The sequence below is a fragment of the Natrix helvetica genome (assembly GCF_964273705.1).
Source record: "Natrix helvetica genome assembly, chromosome: 3".
In the NCBI taxonomy this organism is placed as follows: Eukaryota; Metazoa; Chordata; class Lepidosauria; order Squamata; family Natricidae; genus Natrix; species Natrix helvetica.
Window position 1 is genome coordinate 87,942,360 of NC_138549.1, and position 26,193 is coordinate 87,968,552.

At 37.2% G+C, this 26,193-nt stretch overlaps 3 protein-coding genes across 6 annotated transcripts in view; 2 read left to right on the top strand and 1 right to left on the bottom strand.

The window, feature by feature from the left end:
- Positions 1-26,193, top strand: part of DIPK1A (divergent protein kinase domain 1A) — a 263,262-nt gene that overhangs the window by 102,460 nt on the left and 134,609 nt on the right. The gene's annotated exons all lie outside the window — the stretch shown is intronic.
- Positions 1-26,193, bottom strand: part of RPAP2 (RNA polymerase II associated protein 2) — a 300,695-nt gene that overhangs the window by 73,548 nt on the left and 200,954 nt on the right. The gene's annotated exons all lie outside the window — the stretch shown is intronic.
- The window catches only part of EVI5 (ecotropic viral integration site 5), a 79,427-nt gene that overhangs the window by 16,016 nt on the left and 37,218 nt on the right, over positions 1-26,193 (top strand). For 2 of the 4 annotated variants that reach the window (XM_081949575.1, XM_081949574.1), the window contains exons 3-13: positions 9,336-9,525; positions 9,862-10,086; positions 13,419-13,493; positions 14,616-14,741; positions 15,193-15,336; positions 15,546-15,635; positions 15,731-15,828; positions 16,968-17,028; positions 18,430-18,483; positions 22,193-22,225; positions 22,748-22,894. In XM_081949575.1, coding sequence (XP_081805701.1) covers positions 9,336-9,525; positions 9,862-10,086; positions 13,419-13,493; positions 14,616-14,741; positions 15,193-15,336; positions 15,546-15,635; positions 15,731-15,828; positions 16,968-17,028; positions 18,430-18,483; positions 22,193-22,225; positions 22,748-22,894 — 1,243 coding nt within the window. Of the gene's footprint in view, positions 1-4,632; positions 4,713-9,335; positions 9,526-9,861; positions 10,087-13,418; positions 13,494-14,615; positions 14,742-15,192; positions 15,337-15,545; positions 15,636-15,730; positions 15,829-16,967; positions 17,029-18,429; positions 18,484-22,192; positions 22,226-22,747; positions 22,895-26,193 lie in introns of those variants that run through there. The other 2 variants (XM_081949576.1, XM_081949577.1) reach the window with 2 other exon arrangements.

Consider the following 26,193-nt stretch of genomic DNA (forward strand, 5'->3'; position numbering starts at 1 on the left):
CTAACAAAGGGAAATACAAAAGATTTCACTGGGTTTGACAGCGGCTTGGGAAAAATTGAAGAGGGTGGACATGTCAAAATAAAGAAAAGGGAGAAGACAGGAATAGAGAAGTGGGACAAAAGACTTACTAGGAAAAAAATCAGACAATTAGAAATTGTTATATGGGAAATATAAAGTTGAGATATGTGGTTTACTCCTGTATATGATAATTAAACTGAGTTGCTAACTGATTGAATATGATAATGGAAATATAATTAAATAAAGGTTAAAATATATGGAATATGGACAAATATGAAACTGTTTTGTGGAGAATGTAAAGTAGAAGTATGTGATTCACTTTTATACATGATAATTAAACTGAGTTGCTAATTAATTGAATATGGCAATGGAAGGATAATTAAGTATAGGTTAAAATATATGAAATATGGATACATATAGAACTCTTAAGATGGTGAACAAAGTGAGGTGAGTACCGCTTGTTATTCTACATAGTATTTTAATGGAATTGTAATGAACATTGAACAGGAAGGATTGTTATTTAAAGACAATTAAGAGTAAGCTAAGTCAAGATATGGAAAATGGAGGGGGAACATGAAATATACTTATAATGGAAAATTTTTGAGATTATAAAGACAGAACTACAAATTTGGGGTGTGTAAGGATGCATAACTATATAAATATAATGATGAAAATAGTTGGAAATCATAACCAGGTCTACATCTCGGCCAAAAATAGGCTCGGGGGGGGGGGTAGTTTAAAAATATAATTACTATATATATATATATGTATATTTTTTCCTTTAAAAAAGAAGGAGGAAGATATATGTTAAAATTAAATATGCGTATTGACATGGAATTATAAATATCATCAACATAAAATGGAGCTTGCTCAGAGGCTGAAATACACCAAGTAAATGAGATGAAGAGTGTGAAGTAGAGGAGAGAGGTAACGGAAGAAGAGAGGGATAGGAGAGAGGGCAGGGGGGAAGAGGAGGAGAGAAAGAAGGAGTGGAAAGGGGAGAGGGGAGAAGAAGAGAGGAAGGGGAAGTAGAGAAGAGAAGGATGACAGAGGGAAGAAAGGAGGTAGGGAGGAGGAGAGAGGGAGAAGAAAGTGATGGATAGGGTACAAATAACGTGTATGGAGAGCAGAAGAGCCAATAATCATTTTTTGGGAGTTGATGGGTAAGACAAAAGATGTAAACATTTAACAATATAATATAATATTGGTTATGTAATAGTATACATGTGGATATTTGTTATGAAAATGAAAAAATAAAAAAACTTTATAAAGTTTTACAAATGAGTTAATTTAAATTATATGTATATTGAAAAGAATGCATGTATGCTTCTGCAAATGACCAGTACATTATTTTGGTTGCTTTTTTAAAAAGAAAATCTTTATGCTTTATTGAAATTTGAGTTGCTGTATTGTGTATGTATTCAAGATCATAAAATCTAAGATTTTCTTCTTTTAAGTCATTTCTACTTTATTTTAAAATCTTTGTAATGCTTTTAGAGTATGATAGATCAAGCGAGTATTGACTTTATTGACCATCTAGATACATCTTCTACAGGACATTTGTTCCTAACCTCTTTTTTCGGTTCCTTCAGTGTTATAACCACTGCTATAATTGAGCCCATCTATTTTGTTGTCGGTGGCGGTCTTTGGTCATTTTACTTCTGTTTCTCAGAATTGTTGAGAGAGAGAGTCCGCCGATATACAAGTTTAAATTATTATGATTGGCTGCATGGACAGTCAGATGTTTAGACTGGCTTTGGCATTTTTATTCACCTATTGAGTGAGCCCAAAGTCCTGGGATAGGCAGATGTTGTTTGAAGGTGTTAAGTTATTATTGTTACTATATATGCAACAATGTGAAGTCATTGGTGCCAGTTTTTTAGCTTTAGATGTTGGTCTTCATATGCATCAAGTTCTTCCCAAGAGGATGTTGTAATGTATTGGCATAATATATGTGTGGATCTAAGCAGTGTGGCCTTTTGTAATTGACAGATGGAATTTTTCTTAACACAGAGATTTTCTAAATGCTGTCCAAGATTTTTTGGTGTGACTCACGTGTGTGGATAACCACTGGGACCAGCATGGCCCGGTTTATGCCACAGTCTTTCAACTTTTCAGATCTTGATTCTTTGTGATCTTCAGTTCTTTGACTTCTATTTTACTACCCTCTGGAATTGCCACATCAGTTATACACACTTTTTCTTTTCAATCACAGTTATATCTGGTGTGTTATGAGCCAAGAGTTATGAGTCGATATTCTGAAATAACAATATTTTAACCTGATCATTTTCAACTACTTTTTCAACGGTATGTTCCCACCAATTTTTCACAACCGGCCCATGATAATTCATTCCAGTGAACCATTTCGGTGACTGTGCTGTTTTGTTGTTTATAATTAGTTTGCGCAATATTCTTGGACAATTCTGGAAGCTAAAGTCCATACATCTTAAAGTTGCCAGGTTTGATAAACGTTGATTTAAATAATCTCTTAAATATATGTTCCTTTAATGAATGGAGAAGATCATCTTATGTCTTACAGGTAAGGTAGGTAAACTTCCTTTACTAGTGGCTTCAGGAACACTTCATGGAACTTTCTTGGCATCAACATAGAAATGGTTTTACTTGGCCTTATATCAGCATGTTTGTGTTTTTAGCATAGACTAAGCCTTGGGGTTTCCTCGAAGTCTCCCATCTCAGTTAAGTCTTTCCCTGCTTAGCTTTTTTAGCCCAGATGAGCTCTGCTATATGGTGCCACCTTGTGGTGCTTCCAACCGATACAATAATGCATTGGATTATTATAATTATTACAGAAGAGTAGGTTTTTAAAAATCTTGCAGTAAATATTCTGTGTTGTGAAAAAAATACATGAGATGCTATTTTAAGTACTACTTCCATGCCTATGAAATCCTTCACATTATGAATACAGGGAGCCAAAATCTCTCTTCAGCTAACCAGTTATTCTTCAAAGGATCTATTCCTACGTGAGAAGGAATCTCTTGTTGAGTTTGATTATTTTGTATGCAGTATCATTTATTGTTTGCCTTTCTGTACATGCCCAGTTTTTGGACATTCTGATGTTGGAAGAAGAATCTCATTGATATACTTCGAAAAACATTGACTATATAAAATAGTTTGGTCACTTAAATATTTTCATTAATTTTTATGAAGGGCTCTAATAATTCAAAACCAGAAGCATGATTTATATTATTTATTTATTAGATTTAGATCACATTTTTTTCTACAGGAGCTCAAGGTATCATAAACAGCGCTTTGTCCTTCCATTTTCTCCACAATAACAACTTCTGAGGTAGAAGTTGAGTCTGAGAGATCGACTGGTCCAAAGTCATGCAAAAATGTAATGGGCAGTTAAAGGAAAAAAAGACATAAAAGAAAAGGAGACAGTTATGTGAAAGGAACAGAAACATTGGTAGGTTTTGTGAAAAAAGTGAAGCTTGTTTATGTAAGTATGGAGTTCTGTACCTCTAAACAAAAACAATATATATCTATAATACCTATTCCTATAATGTTATAATTAAATAGAGTTTTAATTCTTTATATACTCCAAATCATGAGATAATATAACAACTACCTACTGCCTCTGGCTAAGCTACTAGGGAAACAATTCTTAAGACAGCAAATCAGCTCAGTATAATAACTCTTAATAGGGTGTTGGCAGCAATATTTTAAAATACTTTTTATTTCCAAAATAATTTTAGAAGAAATAATGCTGTTTCGACCATTAACCTGGTTTCATCACATCTATACAAATCTTTACATGGTAATCCTGACTTCCTTTAGTCCAACATATAATTAAGAATTGCTGCTGGGTTTAAATAACTGAGAAGAGACTTATTTCTTGTCTGTCTCTATATCCAGATCTGATCTACCTCATAAGTTGACGATAAATGACAGCAAAGGCAACGCAGGCAGTTTCCTATCCTTGTTATGTTTCACTGAGTTCTTTATAGGTTGTCCTCATTTCCTGTGTTAAAATACTTTTCTTCTTGTTTAGACCATTGTCAGCTAGTTGGTTTCACAGTCTCTTTTTCAGAAATGAGCCTGTTTTACATTTTCAGCCTACTTTTCCCCCAAGCAGCAATTTTTGAGTTTTACCCGCTTTCACACTTGGATAATAAGTTGGGGTTTTTTTTGGGGGGGGGGGGAAGTTTCTGAGATTTTGGTCTGTTCTTTATAAATTGATTAAGATTAATTTTTTTAAACATAACCAACTTTTGTTTAGTATAGAGACGAAAGGAATATTCTTAACAAGTTGGATGAATTGGCTGCTGTTATCACTTATAAATGTAAACGTCTTCCCTTGCAAACTACAGGAACTATTGGCCTAGATTTGATAAATGTCTGCGTGGAATTCTAAAATGATTACTTTATGCATTTGGTGGGGGAATCTTTGGATCTGAGCAGATGTAGAAGAGTTCACAGAAATATGTTTATGAAAAAGAAGAAACATATATTTTCTCTGGGCACATAATATAAAATACTTTTTATACAAACATCAGGTTAAAGAATGAGTTACGTCCTTCCCCTCCTTCAAAGTTGGTTTGGTTCAGTCCCAGTGAATAACTAATCTTATTTGTAAAAGGTAAATCATTAATGGAAAGGAAATGGCTTACAGTACTTTGTGTTTGTGGCATTAAACTCAGTCTTGTCAATTAAAAAGCTATGAACCTATTCAGGTAAGATTTTCATAATAGAATAATGATCAATATATTTGCAGCATGGGTGTTTTTTACATTGTGGTTTTACAGCATTAGAGCTAAAAGTATTTTGGGTTTTTTTTGCTTTCAGAATATATCCTGCATTTTCTAAGCTTAGTCTGGAATTTGGACTTGTTTGTTGTGAAGCTTGTAAAGAACAGAGTTTCTTGGAAATAGAGCCTTGCAATTTTGCTAGGTTAAGTAGATGAATTCATCACAATTTCACACCTATATTATTAGAATCAAAGAAGTAGCATAGTATTTGTTAAGCCATTTGAAAATTGAAAGAATATACGCAGGAGCTCTTTCATGAATCCTGTAGAAGCGCACATAGGATTATTTATTTATGTCTTCAGTTTCTGGGGCCACCCGTCTCAGTCAATAATTCTTCATTTCATGAACCTATTTTGTTAAAATGAGTGTGGAAGTCAAAATCAGGGTGGAGACACAACAATGTGATGGAATAAATGGCAGGGGAGATGTTTAATTCTTTCTATTCCTGATCAGTTTCCCTGACAGATGGTGCCTCCCCTGTGCCTGGGGAGAGAGGCTAAGTTTTTCAAGCCATAGTCCGTGTAATCTCTTGAGAAAGGTATTGAAATGTATGATGTGCCTATGCTCCTTTTGTACTCTTCCCGGGTTCTCAAAGTAAAATTTCTTACTGGGAATTATAATTCACCTGAAGAGATAGGGTCTTTTAAAAACAAATTATATAATTTTTGTAGAATATACAAATACATATCTGGAAAACATTTTTTTTTAAAAATCAGTATTTGTTTCCTTACATTGTTATGGAGTTCTTCAATCCTAAAATACTTTCAAAAGGATCTTCCCTGAGGTTCGAAAAGCAGTCTGGATGCCTTGAACTTCTTACTCTTTTACTTTCAAAAACCATCTTAGGCAGGAGTAGGCTGCTATGGGTTCACAAGAACCCTTAGCTAACGTTATGGACAGGTCCGAGAACCTCCAAATCCCACCCCTGGCTGGCTCCTCCCACTTCTCCCAAGAGTCTCCACGCGGCCCATTTTGGATGCAAGATAAGTGCAAGGCCAACACGGAGGCTCGGGGAGGAGGAAAACGGACATTCCGGAAGGCCTGTTTCTGGCCTCTGGAGCACAGGGGAGGCAGTTTTCTCCCTCCCAGAGGCTCAAGGAAAGCCTCCAGAGCCTGGGGAAAGCAAAAACGCCCCCCACCCCCCCGCCATGGTGCAGGAGGCTGACTAGGCCATGCCCACCATGGCCACGCCCACCCAGCAACTGGGCAGAGAACCCGTTGCTGAAATTTTTGAAGCCCACCTCTGGTTTTAGGCTCCATGAGAAGCTGTCTGAAAAAGAAATCTTTGTCACATCATGCACTGATAGCTTCACCAAATGAACTTGGAGCAGGCCAGCAAATCCTTCAACTAAACAGAGCAAATGGTAAAAATGTATACAGATAATCCTCGGCTTATGACCACAATTGAGCCCAAAGCTTCCATTGCTAAGTGAGACAGTAGTTAAGTGAGTTTTGCCCTATTTTACCACCTTTCTTGCCACAGTTGTTAAGTGAATCACTGCAGTTGTTAAATTAGTAACATGGTTGATAAGTAAATTTGACTTCCCCATCAACATTGCTTGTCAGAAGGTCACAAAAGATGATCACATGACCTCGGGGCACTGCAACCATCATTAATACATGCCAGTTGCTAAGTATCCACATTTTGATCATGTGACCACGGGGATACTCCAATGGTGAAAAATGGTCAGAAGTCACTTTTTTCAGTGTTGTTGTAACTTCAAACGATCACTGAAAAATGGTTGTAAGTCAAGGAGTGCCTGTTAGGGGGGAGGTTCCGCCCTGAATTAACGAAGCGTGGATCGTGGCTTTCTCCTGGAGTATACTTCCGAATAAGCAAAAATAAACCCGAAGCAAGATCTAATAAAAACATTTTAATATAAAAGAAAATAAAAATACAAAAGTGCTAACTCAATTAACTACATTTTGGCAAGAGCTATGTTGCCCACCTTCTTGGCAGGCGAACGGAAGATCAGAAGAAAAAGTAAAGGAATGTGAATGAGCAGGCGCACTAAATCACTTGCTGATAAGAACTGTGACCTGCGCAATAAATTTTCAGCGCAGCTAGCAAACCAATTAACGCAGTGACACTGCCTGTATTGTAATAAAGTACACAAGGGTCAAGCCAACCCATCTCTACATACAGGTTTAGAGGTAATCTACCTGTGGGGATGAACAGAGACTAAAAAAGTAGGTTTCCTTCCTGCCACCACCCCTTTGTCACAATCCAGTTTCTCAATTCCACACCAGGGCTCTGGAGAAAGCAGCTGACCATTGAAGAGGAAATCATTGTCCACATTAGCTCTGGCTCAGCTACAAGAAGGGAAACCAAACAGAACTTTTGGGAGTCTCTACAGTTTATCTATGCAGAGGTGGTCTGGGAAGCACCTGGCAATTCTAGGATTTACACGCCCCCCCCCCCCAAATCAACTTGATTAAAAGTGACAAAAGAGAATAAAGTTCTACATACTCAGCATGTAATATAAAAAGAGATAAAATAAAATAACTAGTCTCTCCAAAACAATTCTATCTTACAGCTTGCCTGAGGCAACCCATCCCATCCAGGATTTCAGCTCCCTGTAAAACCCCTAACCCTCTTCCTCTTCAAAACATTCTTTCTTTATGTTGGCTGTCAAGCAGGGAGACATACTACCTGTTGGGATCAGTTCGCCCAAACCAGTAGTAAAAAATGCTACCGGTTTGCCCGAGCCAGCTGTACAACAATCAGCAGTGCCGCACAATTTATATTTGGTAGAAAGCGGGAAATCCTGCTTCCTAGTGAATCACGCGGCACAGCTGTTTCCCCCCCCCTCACTCTTTCTACTTACTTTTGCAATGGCTTCCTAATCCTCCATTTTCAGCGCTGTGCGGTGTGCATGCGCGCATGTGCGCACTAAGCAAACCGGTAGCCAACTTCAGAGCATTTCATCCCTGCTCTCAAGGGTGAGGTGGAAGAATTGAATAGAAGCTGTGATCTTTACATTAGATCAATCATTGGGTGATGGGTTTCTTTTAACCATTTTCTATGTTAGTGCAATTTTTCTAGTACAACATCTATTAATGTTTAGACCAGCGGCACTTTCAATTCTAGATTCAGCTAAATTATTAGAAGTGATCACCAAATCCTTTCTGGTAAAAAAAATCCCACAATTAGTCTTTAGAAATATTCGTTATCAATAAATTTAATGCAGTGATTTTAAAAAGTGCATTTGCCTAAAGGTGGGAAAGCACTTTAATATTGGTATCAAAAATGTCAGAAGTTCTTAGACTATTGCTTTTTTTTTACATAAATGATATTTTGGATTTACTGAATTACTATGTATGTTTGTATGAAAAGATAAATCACTATTGTTGGAAATGCAGTGAGTATCATGCTTTATTTATTGATTAACCAGATTTGAATGCTACCTGACTCCCAACAATTCTGGGCAGCTCATTAAAACATACATTTTTTGCAATGCCCTAAAATTATTAGATGTTATAAATGTATTAATATATTTCTGGGAAGAAATAATGTTAACTTGACTTGCATGATCATGTTCTTTTGAACTATTTACCTATTATATGGGAATTGATAGTTGGGCAATGCAAATTGATTCTCCCATGTCATTCTTATTGCTAGAGAATTCATCATATGCTTGTTCTTTCCAATACTGATTGTTCAAATCAAAAAGCTGAAGTTGCTTGCGATTTATGAACAAGGTTTTTTTTGTTTATTTACTTATTTATTAAATGTATGCGCCACCTATCTTGCAGTTCAAAGTGACTCTTATATACCTAAATTAGATGTAGATGATGATTACAATTAAATATAGTCATATTTCATTGAAATTTCTGTGAAGAATTTATAATACATATTATAATATGTAATATGCGTCTCATGCATGTAAATATAATTAGACAACCTATGAGCCATTAGGTCATTCTTTCAGAGATATTTCCTTACCTATATCAAGAAATAGAATGATCATGGGAAGCCAAAAAAGCAGTGGGAGTGGGAACCGCATTAACTTCCCCATTGACTTTGCTTGTGAGAAGCTGGCAGGGAACATCGGACAGCATGATCATGTGACTGCAACTAACTGCAGAAACCTGCAGCCATCACAACTTTGTGAATACAACTAGTTTGAAGAGCCTTAACATTTCTATTACCCAGGAGTAACATGAACGTTGTGTATGCATTGTTTAACTTAACAGATTTGCAGTACTTTGATTCAGAAATGTTTGTCCTATGCCCTTGCATTGTTTGAGCTAATTGAAGGTTACAAGCAGACAACAATTTTAGTAGTTTATAAATACATGCATAAAAAGTGTTTTTTTTGTTCTGTTTAATCAAAGGCATTAAAGTTCATTTATAAAAAAAAGTTAAATATGCTTGTAGTTTGAGAAACGCCTTGTACATAGTCAATTCTGTTATACAGTCAAAATATAACAAATGAAATCTATGCAAGAAAATAGAATTTGACTTACAGTCATTTTCTATGAATGAAAGAGCAATGTGTTGAATATTTTGACAGTCAAGAAACCCATTTTGTGTTTCCCCCCCAGATTGCTGGAGACTGACAGCAAATCATTGAGATCAGTAAATGGATCAAGAAGAAACAGTGGCTCCTCACTTGTGTCTAGCTCATCGGCTTCTAGCAATCTTAGCCATCTTGAAGAAGATTCCTGGATCCTCTGGGGGAGAATAGTAAATGAATGGGATGATGTACGCAAAAAGAAAGAGAAACAGATTAAGGTTTGTTGAGTGTTGTTATTCAGTATTAGGGTTTTTGTTATGGGAAAAATAGTAGAAGGAAGGTGTGTTGGCTATGTTTGCTGCCTTCAATGATTTGTAAGAATAATAAAGGCGGGATGCAAATAAGAATAAAATAAATAAGACAACAATAATGTAAGAATTTTAACTATAGTAAGTCATTTGGTTTGCATTTAGCTGATGATTTTTTAAAAAAATTCTAGGATTATTGGGTAGATTTCAATTTTCACAACCTTGTAGAGAGACGCAAACTTTGTCCATAAGGAAAGCTCATCAGAATTTTAAATACATATATATATATATATATTATTGCTTTAGGAACTTGTTCGAAAAGGGATACCACATCACTTCCGAGCAATAGTGTGGCAACTTTTGTGCACAGCTCAAAATATGACAATCAAGGATCAATATTCAGAACTCTTGAAAATGACTTCGCCTTGTGAAAAGCTCATAAGAAGAGATATTGCTAGAACATATCCTGAACACGACTTTTTTAAAGAAAAAGATAGCCTTGGGCAGGAAGTTTTATTTAATGTCATGAAGGTAAGTTAGCAACCTAATGTATTCATGAATAATAAAAAGGTTTACTCTCTCCATATAAATATTATTGTTAATGCTCATTTGCTTCTGAATATTAGATGCTGGAGATGAGGAAAAGGCTTTGTCCATCTAATACCCAGTCTTTGCTGATACAGTATTCTAGAATCTTTCAATCTTATTGAGGGATTCTTGTTTTAGTGTGTATAATTAATAAAGCACAGTGATTTGCCTTGCTTTTCTGTACCATGTGGGTAATAGCTAAGGAAAGTATTTATGGGACATTATTATAAGACTTCCTTAAACTTCACTAAAAATGAGGCGGTAATTGTTTTGGACCAGGAGTAGAAAAAAGGTGGCTTGGTGTTAGGTGCTCATCCAACTAAAGTCAGGTGCAGGATGTACACATCTCTAGGGCAAAGTTTCTCAGCCTTGTCAATTTTAAGACGTGGGAACTTCCAACTCTCAGAATTCCTCTGGGCTGAGATTGAGAAACACTGTACTAAGAAGATGTCATTCCAGGGGTCAGTCTCTGTGATACAGTGGGCTCATTTTTTGGATCCTACTTGATGGAAGGTGAACACTGATGGATCATATAGGACAAGCAGCAACTAAACAGACATCTTTCAAATAACTAGACTGCCATTAAGAGTTTTATAGGTGATAAGCAGCACACTGATCTGCACCTAGGCTAGTAATCAATGTGTTTACTTAAACATATTGAGACACCCAATAATTTGCACCTGCTGCTGCATTTTGGACTAGCCATAGCTTCCAATGGTCTTCAGGGGCACTCTTAGGTAAAGTATATTGCAGTGGTTGAAATATGAGATCACCAAAGCATGAAGGACTAAGGATCTCCCAGTCCAGATATGAGCTCAAATGGCAAACTAAAGTAATTCTCGGCTAAAACTTTTCTAGACATGGTTGCCACCTGCTGCTTGAGTAGGAATTGTGGTCCAGGAAGAATCCCAAGTGTGATGCCAGTCCAAATGGGGGCAGTATGACCCCATTTAGGATTAAAGATGGAAGATATCCAGATCCAGATAGCCATAGCTATAGTGTTAATACATTCATTACAGTGGGACCTTGGGTCCAGAATGGCTCAGATCACGAATAATTCAGATGCCAGCTGAAAAATCCGCTAATGAACACATCTTCGGGTGACGAATAAATACAGCCATGGCGATTTTCCCTGCCGTACCATTTTTTGTGTGTGCACACATGCGCAGTCAGTCTTGTTTCTGGTCACGACCAAATCAGGTCCCGACTGAAGTCCTGGAATGGTTTACTGTCAGCACCCAAGGTCCCACTGTATATTACATAGAATTAAGATTTTAGATGCTTAATGCAATCTTTTCATGTCTCCAAATCCCTCTTAAAAATAGGTCCTTGACACTCTTATGGGTACAATCCTCAAAGTTATGAAGATTGCACTCTCCTACTTTGGTAAATTTTCCCCAGACAGCGTTCTCTTGACTTGTTGGATTTCAACCATATTTGTCTTGAGACAAATGATTCAGAATCCATGAACTTTTAACCTGCGTTGTATATAGCTATGTGAGAAAGACATTTTCATCTGTAAATGAAAAATTATATAAGTGAAATGTTGGAATAAAAATGTGACCTTTAGAAAGCACAAAAAACACTTCACAGTTTCAATTAAAACTTCTGATATTCGAGACAGAATTAACTATTGTTGAAAAGTTAGCACATCTGCAGTAGATCCCTAAGACAACCAAAGCAATAAACTTGTAAACTGTCCATGACTTTATTCTATAACTATATCCATGACGGTGAACCTATAGCATGCGTGCCACAGGTGGCACATGAAGCCATATTTGCTGGCATGCCAGCGTCAGCTCCGGTGCGCTTGCACCAACCAGCTGATTTTCACCTTTCCGGAGGGCTGGGGAGGCCATTTTTGCCCTCCCCAGGCTTCAGGAAAGCCTTGGGAACGAACTTCCGGTTGGGTCTCTTTTTCGCCCTCCGCAGGCTTTATAATCTTTCCTGAAGCCTGGGGAGTGTGAAAACAGCCTCCCCCAGAGGCCCTCCGGAAGCCGTAAAAGGATCGTTTCCAAACTTCCGGTTGGCCCGTTGGGGCCGTTTTTCGCCCTCAGAATGCGAAAAGTGGCTCCAATGGGTCAACCAGAAGTTGGGAAACAATCCATTTCCGGCTTCTGGGTGGCCTCCGGGGGGCCGGGGGAAGCCTCCAGGCTTCAGGAAAGCCTATGGAGCACGGGGAGGGATCGTGCGTGCAGGCGTGTGTGGGGTGTGTTGTGCGCATGCTCAGGTGGGAGGTGATTGAATTGGTGTGCGCATGCGCACGCACAATTTTGGCACACCATAAGAAAAAGGCTCTCCATCACTGATCTATATAATTGTATTGAAATATTTCTGACTGCTGTTTCCTTTTGAATAGTATATCAGCAGGATAGTAGCTAGTCTTATGTAGCAAATTGGATGTTTTGTTATAATTGAAAACATTTTTCTTTCTTTATAGTACATCTGCTGGCTAATATGAAACTAACTAAAGGAGAAATTAATTTGTTTTAAGAAAATAAATTGAATTGTAACTCTGAAACATAATGACTAGAATGTAGGAAGCTGTCATATAATCTGTAGCTTGAACTAGCTAATATTATTAAACATGCATTGAAAGATAGTGACATGGAGCAAGCCTTGTTCTATACTGTTGTCTCTTTTCTGACATATAAGGAATAATGGTGCTTGGGATCCTAATTAGTTATGGTCATGGAGCACGGACATTTTTCTGAATTGTATTGAATAAATTTTAAAAGTTATTAAAATGAATTTTATTTAACATCCTTCAAAATTTAAATATGTAATTTACTATTATATTATCTGTATAAAACTGTAAATCAGTTACTTATCTCATAATAAGTTAGAAACTGGGTCTTACTGGGTCGTAGTGTAGTTGCCAACCGGCAGCATGGAGCGGCCCCACTCGCACGAGCATTACTGCAAGCATCGTGGGTTGTTCAGCCCCACTCACGCGAGTGTCATCGCAGGCACTTGCGGGCTCACTCATTTGAGTCTTGTTGCAGGCACTCGCAGGCCCACTTGCATGAGCGTCGTCCCAAATGTCATGGGCCCGCACACACATATGCCCCTGCCCCTCCACAAAATCTTCCCCCCTTTTCCCCCTCCTCCTGCTCCAGGCTGCCAACCCGGAAATGTTGGGGTATAATCTGTAGCACCTTAGTGGCATTCGCACCTTCACTTCTGAAGATAGAAAGCATTAAGGTTATTTGGGAAAGTCAATGTGGTTATTCATTATTCTTTTTAAATGTTACCCTCTTATTAATTTTTTCTAGGCATATTCTTTAGTGGATCGTGAGGTTGGTTACTGCCAAGGAAGTGCTTTTATTGTTGGTCTGCTCCTTATGCAGGTAGGAAGAAAGACCCTCCTATTGCAAATGTTATTTTGACATTCTACTACTTCATTTAAAGTAAGAGAGTAATAATAAAAAGAGGGGCAATATTTACAAGTTAGAACAGCCTCATATTGGGAGTTGTCATAATTTATCACAGATGTATATATATTTCAAGTCACACTCCTAAGTTGTTGGGGTTGAGTCAAGGTTTGAAGATGATGTTCATTTCTCTTCTGCAGGCAACTATGTATTTGTTTGCTAAAAGGAAGAAAATCTCATTACATCTGACTTTTTTTCTTTAAAGGGTTGTTCTAGAATATAGAAATAGGTCTTCTATGGGAGAAGATTTCTAGAGCAGTGGTTCTCAACCTGTGTGTCGGGACCCCTTCGGGGGTTGAACGACCCTTTCACACGGGTCGCCTAAGACCATCGGAAAACACATATTTTCAATGGTCTTAGGAACCGAGACACCAATTTTATGGTTGGGGGTCACCACAACATGAGGAACTGTATTAAAGGGTCGCGGCATTGGGAAGGTTGAGAACCACTGTTCTAGAGAATTGTAACATCTTCCAGCAAGACGTATATAATCTCATTCAGAAAGATACTAAACCATAACTGTATGTGGTTTGATTATAAATCAAAGGGATTTTTTCCCCAACATGAGGTCACAGATAACATCAATTCCAAAGGTGCTTTATGCGAGCACTGTATTAGATAATAGTAGAAAGATTGGTTACAATGTTTTTTATTGCCAAGAAATTATTAGTGTTAGAAGTCTAGTGTAGAAAGACCCAGGATTGTATGTTAATCGCAGAACATATTTACTCAAATTGATAGAAGAAAGAGGAGCCCCGTTCACATCTGTGTTGCCATTTGCTTACCGTACATAGGGAGGCTGTAAGTACCTGAGAACACCAACAGTGTTATTTCTTCATTTCTTTAGATACTGCAATAAATATATAGTGCTGCAGTTTAACACATCTTGTTAAAGGCTTGGCAGGTGTAATTTTTTCCAGATGCATCTCTTGAATTACACCTGCAATTAAGTAGTGTTGAAAACGTCTTGTGAACTTTTGAAGTGCTTGTAACTACAGTAAGAAGGTTAAGCTGTGATTGTAATCTCCTTCAAAATAGATGCCAGAGGAAGAAGCCTTCTGTGTATTTTTTAAATTAATGCAAGATTATCGACTTCGAGAACTCTTCAAACCAAGTATGGCTGAGCTGGGCCTTTGTATGTATCAGTTTGAATCCATGATACAGGTACATTAAAAAAAATCTGTTATCTCTCGCCCATATCTATGGTATTGTTAAGCAGTAGTTTTAAAAAGATGAGTGCATAAGCATTAATCAATTGCAAAAAGGATTCAATAGTTGCATAGAAATGCCATAGCATAGAATGTGGAAAGCAATAATACTGTTATCTATGATCTTTAATACATTGTTTTTTATATTTTTAACATGTTCCCTATGTAAAATGTTTTAATGAGATAACTGCTTCATTTCTAATTATAATGACATAAAATGGTTTAATGTACTTTTAAATAATCTCTAATGATTTTATCTCTAATAATCTCTAATAATAATCTCTAATGACATATGAAGTCCTCCAGATTGGATTTCAAATTCCAATGTCTAACTATGTAAAATATTTTAAAATACATATTTCCGAAACATTATTGAAAGCAACTATTTGATTTGTTTCTTCTTTCAGGAGCAACTTCCGGAGCTTTTCATGCATTTCCAGGCCCAGAGTTTCCATACTTCTATGTATGCGTCCTCCTGGTTCTTAACTATTTTTCTTACATCTTTCCCACTACCAATTGCAACAAGAATATTTGATATATTTATGTCTGAGGTAAGCTATCATGACTATCAAATTAGATGATGGCTAACATTTTGTGTTTCTGGGGAAGCTGAATTCAAATCCCCATTTATAATGGATTGTTAATTAAGTTTAGTGTCATTTTCCAATAAATAGATCAATGTAAGGCTATTTTAAAAATTCTTAAATAATAAGCATTACAAATATGAGTTTGAAAAAAATAATAATGATATTATTTACAGGGTTTTGAGATTGTTTTTCGGGTTGGCGTGGCACTGCTTCAGATGAATCAAGCAGAATTAATGCAACTTGACATGGAAGGGATGTTACAGGTAAGCTAAATACAACATTGTACTCTATTACTTGACACATGGAGTATAAATCCATATTTCTCATTTCTGACTCTATGCTTTCATTTTCTTTCTAGCACTTTCAAAAGGTTGTTCCACATCAATTTGATGGTGGACCAGACAAGTTAATCCAAATGGCTTACCAAATTAAATATAATGCAAAAAAGATGAAAAAGTAAGTATTTCTTTTCTTTAAAAATGCCACCATGCTACCGTGTTTCCCCGAAAATAAGACAGGGTTTTATTTTCTTTTTACTCACAAAATATGGCTTGGGCCTTATTATGAGGGGAGGGTTTATTGTTTTGGGGTTGCCGGGCGGCTGCTCTATCATGAGCGGGCTCCCAAAGAGCCGGGCACAGCCTCATGGGTGAATGGCTGTGTTCCACTGTCGCAGCAGCGCAACACAACAGCCATGAAGCGACCATGCTCACAAGCAGCCACCTGGCAAACCCCCTTTCCAGCCGGGCACAGCGCCATTCACTGAGCTAGGGTTATCGCCAAGTTCCTGTTCTAGGGTTATCGCTGAGCGCCTGTTTGCCACCGCCTGGCTCCCCGGCATGGCGCCTTCGAAATGCCAGTGAATGGCGCTCTGCAGGGCTGGAAAGGGGGTTTGCCAGGTGGCTGCTCGTGAGCATGATCGCTTCATGGCTGTTCGCCCATGAGGCTGTGCCCGGCTCTTTGGGAGCCCACTCGCAAGAGAGCAGCCGCCGGCAACCCCCCTCTTCAGCTGGGCACAGCACTGCTCACCAACCTAGCGGTATCACGAAGGCCCCAAGCAACACGATCACTTTTGCCTCCCTCCCCGGTTCTCACGACTTGGCACCTTCGGGACACCGCTAGGTTGGTGAGTGGCACTCTGCCTGACGGGAGGTGGGGGATTGTCCAGGGGGCTTATTTGCGTGGGAGGGCTTATATTTTTGCCCACCAGAAAAATGTGCATGGCCTTATTATCAGGACATGTCGTATTTTCGGGGAAACACGGTATTATTACAAAGAGGTGAATGATTGAATTATGTCATTCACTTTCTACATAAATGTGTGGATTTTATTATATAGATGTTTTTAGAAAATCAATTTATTTGCCAGTCGTATAACCAAGAGTTTATTCTCATCCCTAGATAGAAAATGTAGGCACCTTCATTTTCTCTCTATAGGGCCTATTCTTCTGGCCATTATCTAACCTTCATTTCTTGGTCACCCCTGCCTCCCCATAGCCACTGATGTCTCATACAAATTAATACGAACAATAATAAGTACTAGTAAGTACAGTTACATATTATTAAAAAGAGATTATGTCTTTCAATATTCTTTAGGCTAGAAAAAGAATATACTACTATAAAAACAAAGGAAATGGAAGAACAAGTTGAAATTAAGGTAAGTAGTTAATTATCCGAGCAAGGTAATAGGAATTTTTATTACTTGTGTAATAAAAAAACAGATTGGACAGGATTATTACAAAACATGAAGTCTATATTTTTGGGGTTTATTTCATTTGTTTTTGTTTTTGTTTTTTGGTTTTTTTTAATATAGCCATTTTTAGGATCCTGTTGTAGGTTTTAAAAAAAAAATTTTTTGATGAATATAACAGGAAATACAGAAGTTAACAGAATTATGCTAATTCAGAAGTAGCTCTGAGAATCAGTGTTTTATAAATGGTTTGAATATTAGGTTTCATTTTGAATTAGTTCAAAATTATCTTCTGCCAGAAGAGCACTGAGACTAATATTGTGCGAGATGTGATGTAAAAGGAAAAATCAAGAATCCATTGTTTTAAGACCTTTGGAATAAAGGTGTGAATGCAGTTGCTATAAATGAATAAACAAGGACTCTAGCAAAAGCAAAATATCTTTCTACTATATGCCTGAGTTTAATAGAAAATGTAACATTTAAATTTAATACATGCACATCTGAATATATTTTAATGAGAAAGCAAGCAGTATCCATAGTGTTGGTTTTGAGTACCATATTTAAAATCTACCGTATTTTTCGGAGTATAAGATGCACCGGAGTATAAGACACACCAAGGTTTTGAAGAGGCAAATTGAAAAAAAAAAGTTTTTGCACTCTGCAAACCTCCCAAAAACGGCCCATTTTTCGCAAAAACAACCCTGTTTCCCCCCCCCCAAAACAGGGCATGAATAGCCCTTAGGAGGCTTGTAGGTGCTCATGGGGGGGGGCAAACATGAGTTTAAAAATGGCCCTTTTTTTGCTCATTTTTGCCCTCCCCAGCTCCCAGGAGCTCTCTGAAAGCCTCCTACAAGCTATGCATGGCCATTTTGGTGAAGGGGGCGGAGTTTCAGGAGGCAAAAAATGCTGTATTCAGTGTATAAGATGCACCCAGATTTTCAGCCTCTTTTTTGAGGAAAAAAGGCGCATCTTATACTCGAAAAATACAGTAGTTGTAAGCAATTCTGAATTAAGTTGTAACTTCCCTGATGATCACTGACATATCAGCTTGCATATTTATTTGTTTGTTTATTAAATTTATATGCCGCCCATCTTGTTATTTGAAGCGGCTCTGGGAGGCTTACAAAATGTTATAACTTTGCATCATTAGAAAGGAGCGGGGTATGAGATACATCAGGAGTCTGTTTTCCCCTTTGAGGAAATACTGAGAAGCATCTAGCTTTGAGTCTAACAGCTGTTATAAGCCTTGCAGTCTACAGAACGACCCATATTCTTTTTAAAAACATTAACCTCCTTCAGTTTCAGAAAATAGAAGTTATTTGATAAATATTTCAGATAATGTTCTTTACAGTTTTGCTTGATTTTCAGAGATTGAGAACAGAAAACAGGCTCTTAAAACAGCGAATTGAAACGCTAGAAAAAGTAAGTGTCCAAGAAACTGAAGCCTGAATTATGTTAGTTATAAACATTTTATTAATAAGAGAATAGCTGCATGAAGATTAATATGTGGTATTATTTCTGTTCTTTGTATTGATGGGATTTCATAATAAGATTTGATTTTTTTAAAGTATACATGTAGTTGCCATTTTGTACGAAAACGTAAGCGTGGTTATCATGGAATTCACTGGGAGAGGGGAATTAAAGTATATTTACAATGGACAACACTCGACAGTTGGCATCTTCAGGTAGTCTTCTTACAAAAAGGAAACCAAGTCATATTCTACTGTGCATTAAGAAAAGAATTCTTCGCATTTGTGTAATAATTGTTCCACCTAAATTTGGTACTTACAATTAACTGAGAAAATATGACAAACCTGTCTAGCTGCTGTCTATTTTTTTCAAACTTGAATTATTTTTAGAAATTTTGTTTTTGCTCCTAGCTTATCACAGAAAATAAAACACAGGTGAATTACATCATTTGTCAATTGTTCATTAAATCTTTGCTTGAATTATGCTTAAATTAAATGAAGAACTTTATTTTCCCCTCATACTGCTGTAAATATACTCACTCATTTATTTATATATTTATTAAATTTATATTGCCGCCTATTCGCCCATAGCGACTCAAGGCACTTCTAGATTTTTAAGACCAGAATAGCTATCTTTTCCTTTGAAGAACTGTGAAGAATGGAGTTTCTGTCAAATTCCAAATTAATTATGTCTCTCTATCCAAATATTGGTAAATTCTAATAAGATCAAGTAACTGTCTCCCATTTTGCCTCATCCTTTAATTCCTAGATGTACTGTAGACATATAAAGAATGACACGTAATCGTTTTAGAAAATTGGATCCTTTTCTATGAGCCATGCTTTTTTCCTCTTGACAGTTAGAGGATCAAGTATGTTCCAAAATCAGCCTGTTTCATTAATTTTCAGAAGGGGGGGAGGGAGAGAGAAGAGTGCAAGTAACAGTGTCAGAATCAAGTTCTTAATGAAGGAAAAAATTGTGTCAGGCAGTTGTATGAAGGTGAAGATGAAAATGTATTTGAACAGAAATAACTGGACCTAGCATAATTATGTAACACTCAGTGAGGTGAAGAATAGCAACGATAACAGTTTATTTTTAAAAATGAAGTGTTGTATATATCATTTAAATTCTTGATGCAGCATTGTTAGAAAATATGGATTAAAATGTACATAATTGGGTTGTGTCATGCCAGATATTTGTTCGACTTCGATCCCCTTATTTTAATCTGCAGAAGGTACTGTAAATAAACTTGTGGTGTGAAATATTTACCAATGAGAGGGCAATCTGAAAAACCCTACTTTCCTTGGGATTGTGGAAATAAACTGAACGTTTCCCAGGGGTGAAAGCTATGATTAATAGCTCATATTGGCCTGGTACTTATATCAAGAACAGCAGAAAATCTGAAGCATAAGGAAATGGTCAAAAATATTCTGTTTCTTCAATGTTCCTGCTTTTATAATGCTATCATCACTTTTCAAATGTTTACTTTTGGGGCAGAATTTTATTTTGTTCTTATTAATAGAGGCAGCAATAACTGCAAGAATTAGAGAATCTATCCGAATTTTCTGCTCTATGCCTAAGCAGTGGTGATTCAGTTTCCTATTAGCAGAGGAGGTTTATTATTTTGTCCCAAATAAGATGAAGCTATTGCTCACTATGGTTTTAAAAGTAGAATGAAGTGGTTTTCACACATCTGTTCTTAAGGTTTCTGTAGTAGCCAAAAAATGTAATCAGATTAAATATATGATGGAAATATCTAATTCAGTCTAATCAAATCTTGCTCCCAGCCCCTAAAATATATTTTAAAAAACCTAGCAGTAAGTAGAATTTAGGGTCTGCCGTTCATCTTGAAATGTTCTTGAACTTCTTTTATTTGGCATATTTCTGAATGGTCTCAGATTAAGAAAATCTGTTGGTTCTTACAAAGCTTAACCCAAAAGATCTAAGGCAGGGATCGGCAACCTTAAACACTCAAAGAGCCACAAAGGTCCTAACTGGAAGCCCCTCATTCAATTCTGGAGCCAACTGGAACTCCGGTTCCCCCATAGTCTCCTCCTAGCCCAGCATCCTTTTTCCTCTACCTGTCCTAACTGAAAGCCCTATCAGTTGTGGAGCCAACTGGAAAACCCACCTTTTGTCATAGCATCTCCTCCTGGTACACAGTGCTTCCCCCCCCCCCCCCGGGAAGGTCCTCTCAAAATTGTGGTGCTGACCAGTGACACGGAGCTGCAGCAGAGGGATGAAAGAGCCACTTGCGGCTACAGAGCTGCGGGTTGCTGATCCCTGATCTAAGGGCTAATATTCCTTTTTTCCATCCTATGTATAAATTATGTCACGCTACATTCTTACAAGCTTTTTAGAGACCCGTCTCCATTTTAGGAAAGCTTGAAAAGTAACGAGAGCCTAGTAAGTATGGGTGCTCGTCTTCTAGGATAGATCTTGTTATGCCTAGCTTTTAAATCTAGGTAAGTCAATATCCCTAGGGAGGGCTATGATTCAGGAAGTGTTCTTGAATGATTAGCTAGTACCTTCTTTGAATATTTTTAATGTATTTTGGTGTCTTATCAATATGATATCATTGAGAGCCGCCTCCTCAGCTGTAGAAAGCTTGTTGCCACTCATAGCATGAAATATAACCCATCCTTCCTTCTCTGATAGATATTCAGTGGGAATAGATAAGATTCCTTTTTTCTGATACTTAAATCACAGCTCTTTAAAAAAAAATATTTCAAAAAGTAAAAGAGCCATACAAGTTTAGTTCTTGATCCCAAAACTTTGTCGTTCTTCCCTAGGATATGGCTATTCCCCATAACGAGAATCGTCCTTAGTATGTTCTGAGGAAATATTACTTGTTACTAAAAGTTTATGTTTTGGATCTCACAAAGTAGGATGGAAATTGCCTTCCTAAATCATATCACTTTAGAAAAAGATTAAAATCTCAAATTATCTTGAATATATTGTCTACAGTATGAATTTTCCATAATCTGTACATATCCAGAAGTTTATCTAATCTAATTTGCTAGTACAAACACATTTTCATTTAGCTGTGACCTTTGCTCCTTAAAGCAAATTTTGCATGTGGCTCTGCTGATTTATCTTGTTCCGAGTTGCTGTATTTCTAGGTAGAAATGTCTGATACATTTGTGGTTAAGGTGGATGTTTCTAAATTAAAAAATGACAGAATATTTGAATTACTCTGAAAGTTCTCTTCCATTGTAAATGATAAATTAGCCAGATTTGGCTAAAATTAGCCTGATTTCATTTGTATACTTCAGGTCTTCATACTTTTTCATTACTGAATTCTTATTCCTTAAATCCTGTTTAGCAAAAGTAGTTCCACTTTTCTTGGGTAGTCACAGTTTTAAAATATGCTCAGATTATGCCTCCTTTCAGTTTGTAACACTTTGATCAAATATATTCTACACGTAACTGCAGAATTATCTATGCAAGGAACTATTGAACTTTAAAGAAAAATGTAAAAATATGTTATTTTTCAAAATCAATTAGCCTATGCTACTGAAAGATTTGACTATTGGAAAATGCATGCTTTAACTTTATTGTATTGGGAAAGTAGGTAAAATTTGAGCATAATTCTCTGTTTTTACTCTGTTGCTTCGTTTCTCCTTTCTCTTATTTCTGTCTGAATTTTTTTCCCTTTTTGTAGGAAAGTGCTTCCTTGGCAGATAGATTGATACAGGTATACTACTTTAGTATTTCACACTAATTATTTTTTCTGCTACCAAACAAGCCCTTAGCTTTCTATTTTTAGTGCATGGATAACTACATGCATTTTCATATGAAATGTTTACTGTAATTAATTGAGCAATTGTGCTATATCAGATAATATTTAAGCACATGCCTGCATGTTACTTCTAATAACATCCAGGATTCTTAATCATTGGTGGGCTCTCATCTTTTGCCACTAATTCTGTAGATTACTATGAACTTGTAACAGACGTGCATGCACAAATGAAGTAATAAATGCATGAACAGAGTTCAACTGAATGCAGGTACACAGCTGACCTTGCTTAAGGATACTAAACATTTTAAGGTGGTGCAGTAACTAAACTGCTTTAATTTACTAAATTGATGTATTGGCTGTTAACACTTATGTGACAATTTGCAAGAACTTAACTGTACAGCAGAATAAATATGTAAAACTCTCGGTCTTCCCTGGATCGATCTTCCAATTGCTTTAAAAAGAAAATTATGTCCTAAGGGACAAGTGACGAGGGCCCAGGAAGCTGAGGAAAACTATCTTACAAAACGGGAGTTGGCCACCATCAAACAACAGAGTGATGAGGCCATTACTAAACTAGAGCAAGCTGAGAATACCATCAGAGAGCTCCAGCAACAGCAACAATGGGTAAGGCTGATAGCACCTTGATCTCTGGTCTTCCTCCTTTACTTGTGCTTATTTGTATCCATCATGGCTTGGTTTCTGTTCTGTTCTATCCTGTTCTTCCAAATACACTGAATATGGTTGAATCTTCATTGATAAAAGGAAACTGAAAATGAGTGAAGTATCCCGTATGAATCTAATTTACTGCGAAGCAAAAACTATTGATTTTAATGAGCCAACTTCCTAATATATTTCCTTATGATCACATCTGGCATATATAAGCAAATGACTATAATGTGTCATTGCAGCAGGGCCCCCCAACCTCTGGTTGGTGGACTGGAATCAGGCTGCGGCATGCCGCGCAAATAAGCGAAGCCCCATCCGTGGGATGCAGGAGAGCATGCAACACCCTCAACTCCAACCTGCAGAAAAATCTCTCCACGGAACCGCTCCCTGGTACCCAAAAGGTTGGGGGGCCTCTGAATTACAGAATGCCTACATATCTCTCTCTTTCTATTAACACAGTATTATGTGGCTAGATATATAATTTGACAATTTTTTTGTGAAATTTAAAAAGCACTTAGGAGAGAATGATAAAAGCATTTTACTATGCATCATTAAGTTGTCAATGTAATGTGCCAGAATTGCCATTAAAAGCTATTAGCTGTTATCAGCTTAATGCCTTCCGAATATGATAGACTGCAATTTCCAGTTTTCCAGCTAGCAATTTTGGGAGTCTGGCCCATTTGGAGGACACCTATTTGGATAAAGTTAGAAACCTCAATTGCAGAAGTTTTTAAAAATGTATTAATTACTCTATATTCCATATGCAAATTTGGATCAAATGACTTTCACCAAAACAAAAATATTGTTGTTTTGTATCTGAATACAAGTAGTCCTCAACTTGCAACAGTTCGGTTAATGACCGTTCAAAGTTACAACTGCACTGAAGAAAGTGACATGATAATTTTTGACATTTATGACCATTGCAGCATCCCCATGGTCATGTGATTCAGATTCCGATACTTGGCAACTGATTCACATTTATGACGGTTGCAGTGTCTCAAGGTCATGTGATCACCTTTTACAAGACAAGCAAAGTCAGTGGGAAAGCCAGATTCACTTAACAACCGTGTTACTAATTTAACAACCGCAGTGATTCACTTAACAAATATGGCAAGAAAAGTCATAAAATGGGACAAAACAAATTTCTCATTTAGCAACATAAATTCTGGGCTCAATTATAGTCGTAAGTCGAGGGCTACCTGTACATAGAAACATTTTCATTTTGTCTGTACTGTTTGAAAAACATTGGAAGATGATTTTTCCAAACTAGAATTGGTTTCAGCTTTACTGTGAAGAAAATAACTTGGAAATGTTACTAAACCTGTTTTGTTTGTTCATTAGCAAATAATTGATAACTAAGAGATATCTTACAGCCTGTTACTTTTGTTGATAAGATTGGGTTAGAAGAAATGATAATAATGTGGGGTTACGGAAGCAGAAGGAAAAATAACATTTCCATAAGAATAGCTTTACTATGGTTAAGTTCTAGCAGAACTATAGTAATAACAAAGAAAGCAGAAGTACAAGACTTGATTGTAATCTTATGGATTCTGTGGAACAGATGGATGATTAGCTGGCTGTGAAAGAAAGAGATTCTTGTTCTTGATTAGTTCATGGTTTGCCTGGTACGTCAGTTGCGCCCCTTCCTGGATCGGGATGCTCTGTGCACAGTCACTCATGCCCTCGTCCTTTCTCGCCTGGACTACTGCAACGCTCTTTACATGGGGCTGCCCTTGAAGAGCACCCGGAGGCTTCAGCTGGTCCAGAATGCGGCCGCGCGGGTTATCATGGGGGTACCTAGGTACTCCCATGTTACACCCCTTTTAGGCGGTCTGCACTGGTTGCCGGTTGTTTTGCGGGTGCGATTCAAGGTATTAATTATGACCTTTAAAGCACTCCATGGCTTAGGCCCAGGGTACCTGCGAGACCACCTACTGCCACCAGTAGCCTCCCACCGTCCAATGCGATCCCACAGAGTTGGCCTCCTCAGGGTGCCGTCGGCCAGACAGTGTCGGCTGGTGACCCCCAGGGGGAGAGCCTTCTCTGTGGGAGCACCTTCCCTCTGGAATGAGCTGCCCCCAGAGCTTCACATAATCCCTGACCTCTGGTCCTTCCGACACGCCCTAAAAAGTTGGCTTTCCCAGCAAGCCGGCCTGGCCTGTTAATTTTATCTAATTTTTAAAATGTTATTGTCATATTAATTGGGTTTGGTTTTTTGGATATTTATCTAATTTCCTTTTAACTTTTGTGATATGGGTTTTTTAATGTTGTACGCCTGCCTGAGTCCTTTGGGAGAAGGGCGGCATATAAATCCAATAAAACAAACAAACAAACAAACGTGTGAAAAAAAGAGATTATGGAGACTAGCTCTCTGCCATGCTTCTTGTCTTCCAACCTATGATTGCAAATTGTAGCAGATGAGGATGGACTGTAACATTAAAGCTATTGTTACTGTCTACTGGTAACAATTTAGAAATGTAGATGGGATAGGACTCACAAAGAAAATACAGCTTTCTGGAGATAATTATAGTTTTGCAAGTATAGAAGACGGCTTTTCAGAAGTTATTTCCAATAATAAAGTTTTGTTTGTAAGCACTTTCAGAATTCTTAGATTGTAGTAGACTCTCTTACATTAATCATTAATCCTGCTACTGTGATTCTTGCATTGCAAAATCAATGGTTCAGTTTATTGTTTAATAAAAATGCTTTATTTTTAAAATAAGGATTACATACTGATCAATAATATAAATAGTAGTATTAGAAACTTTTTAAAAAGTTCTTAGTATGTTTATGCAAGCATTTTTGGGGTTGATTTAGGTTAATTTTTAATCTTCGTTATATCACTTTATGACCTGTTATAAGTTCAATTGAGAGGGAATGGCTACTGGAATAGTGTAACACAATTAATATGTTCTGTTAAAACATAAATGCCTAAAGTTTTCAATATAATTGTTCCTTTGGTAAAACGTTATGTAAGCTTAATTTCTTCATCTGCCCATTTTCTGAATATTTTAAAATCTTATTTTTGCCCCATTAATGGGAAAAAATGCTTATTTTAGTGTGGACAGTATATATTAACAGTCCATTATTTTAATGAGGTGTAGATTTATCATCACAGTTCCTCTTCCCTCAGCTGAAAGTTCTCACTTAATGCATTGATAAATTCTAAATTCTGGAAATATAACCAAGGAGAGCATATGCATGATGTCAGCTCCGGCCAGCCCAGAGGCCTGGAGCTGCCATTCAGGGGAGAAACC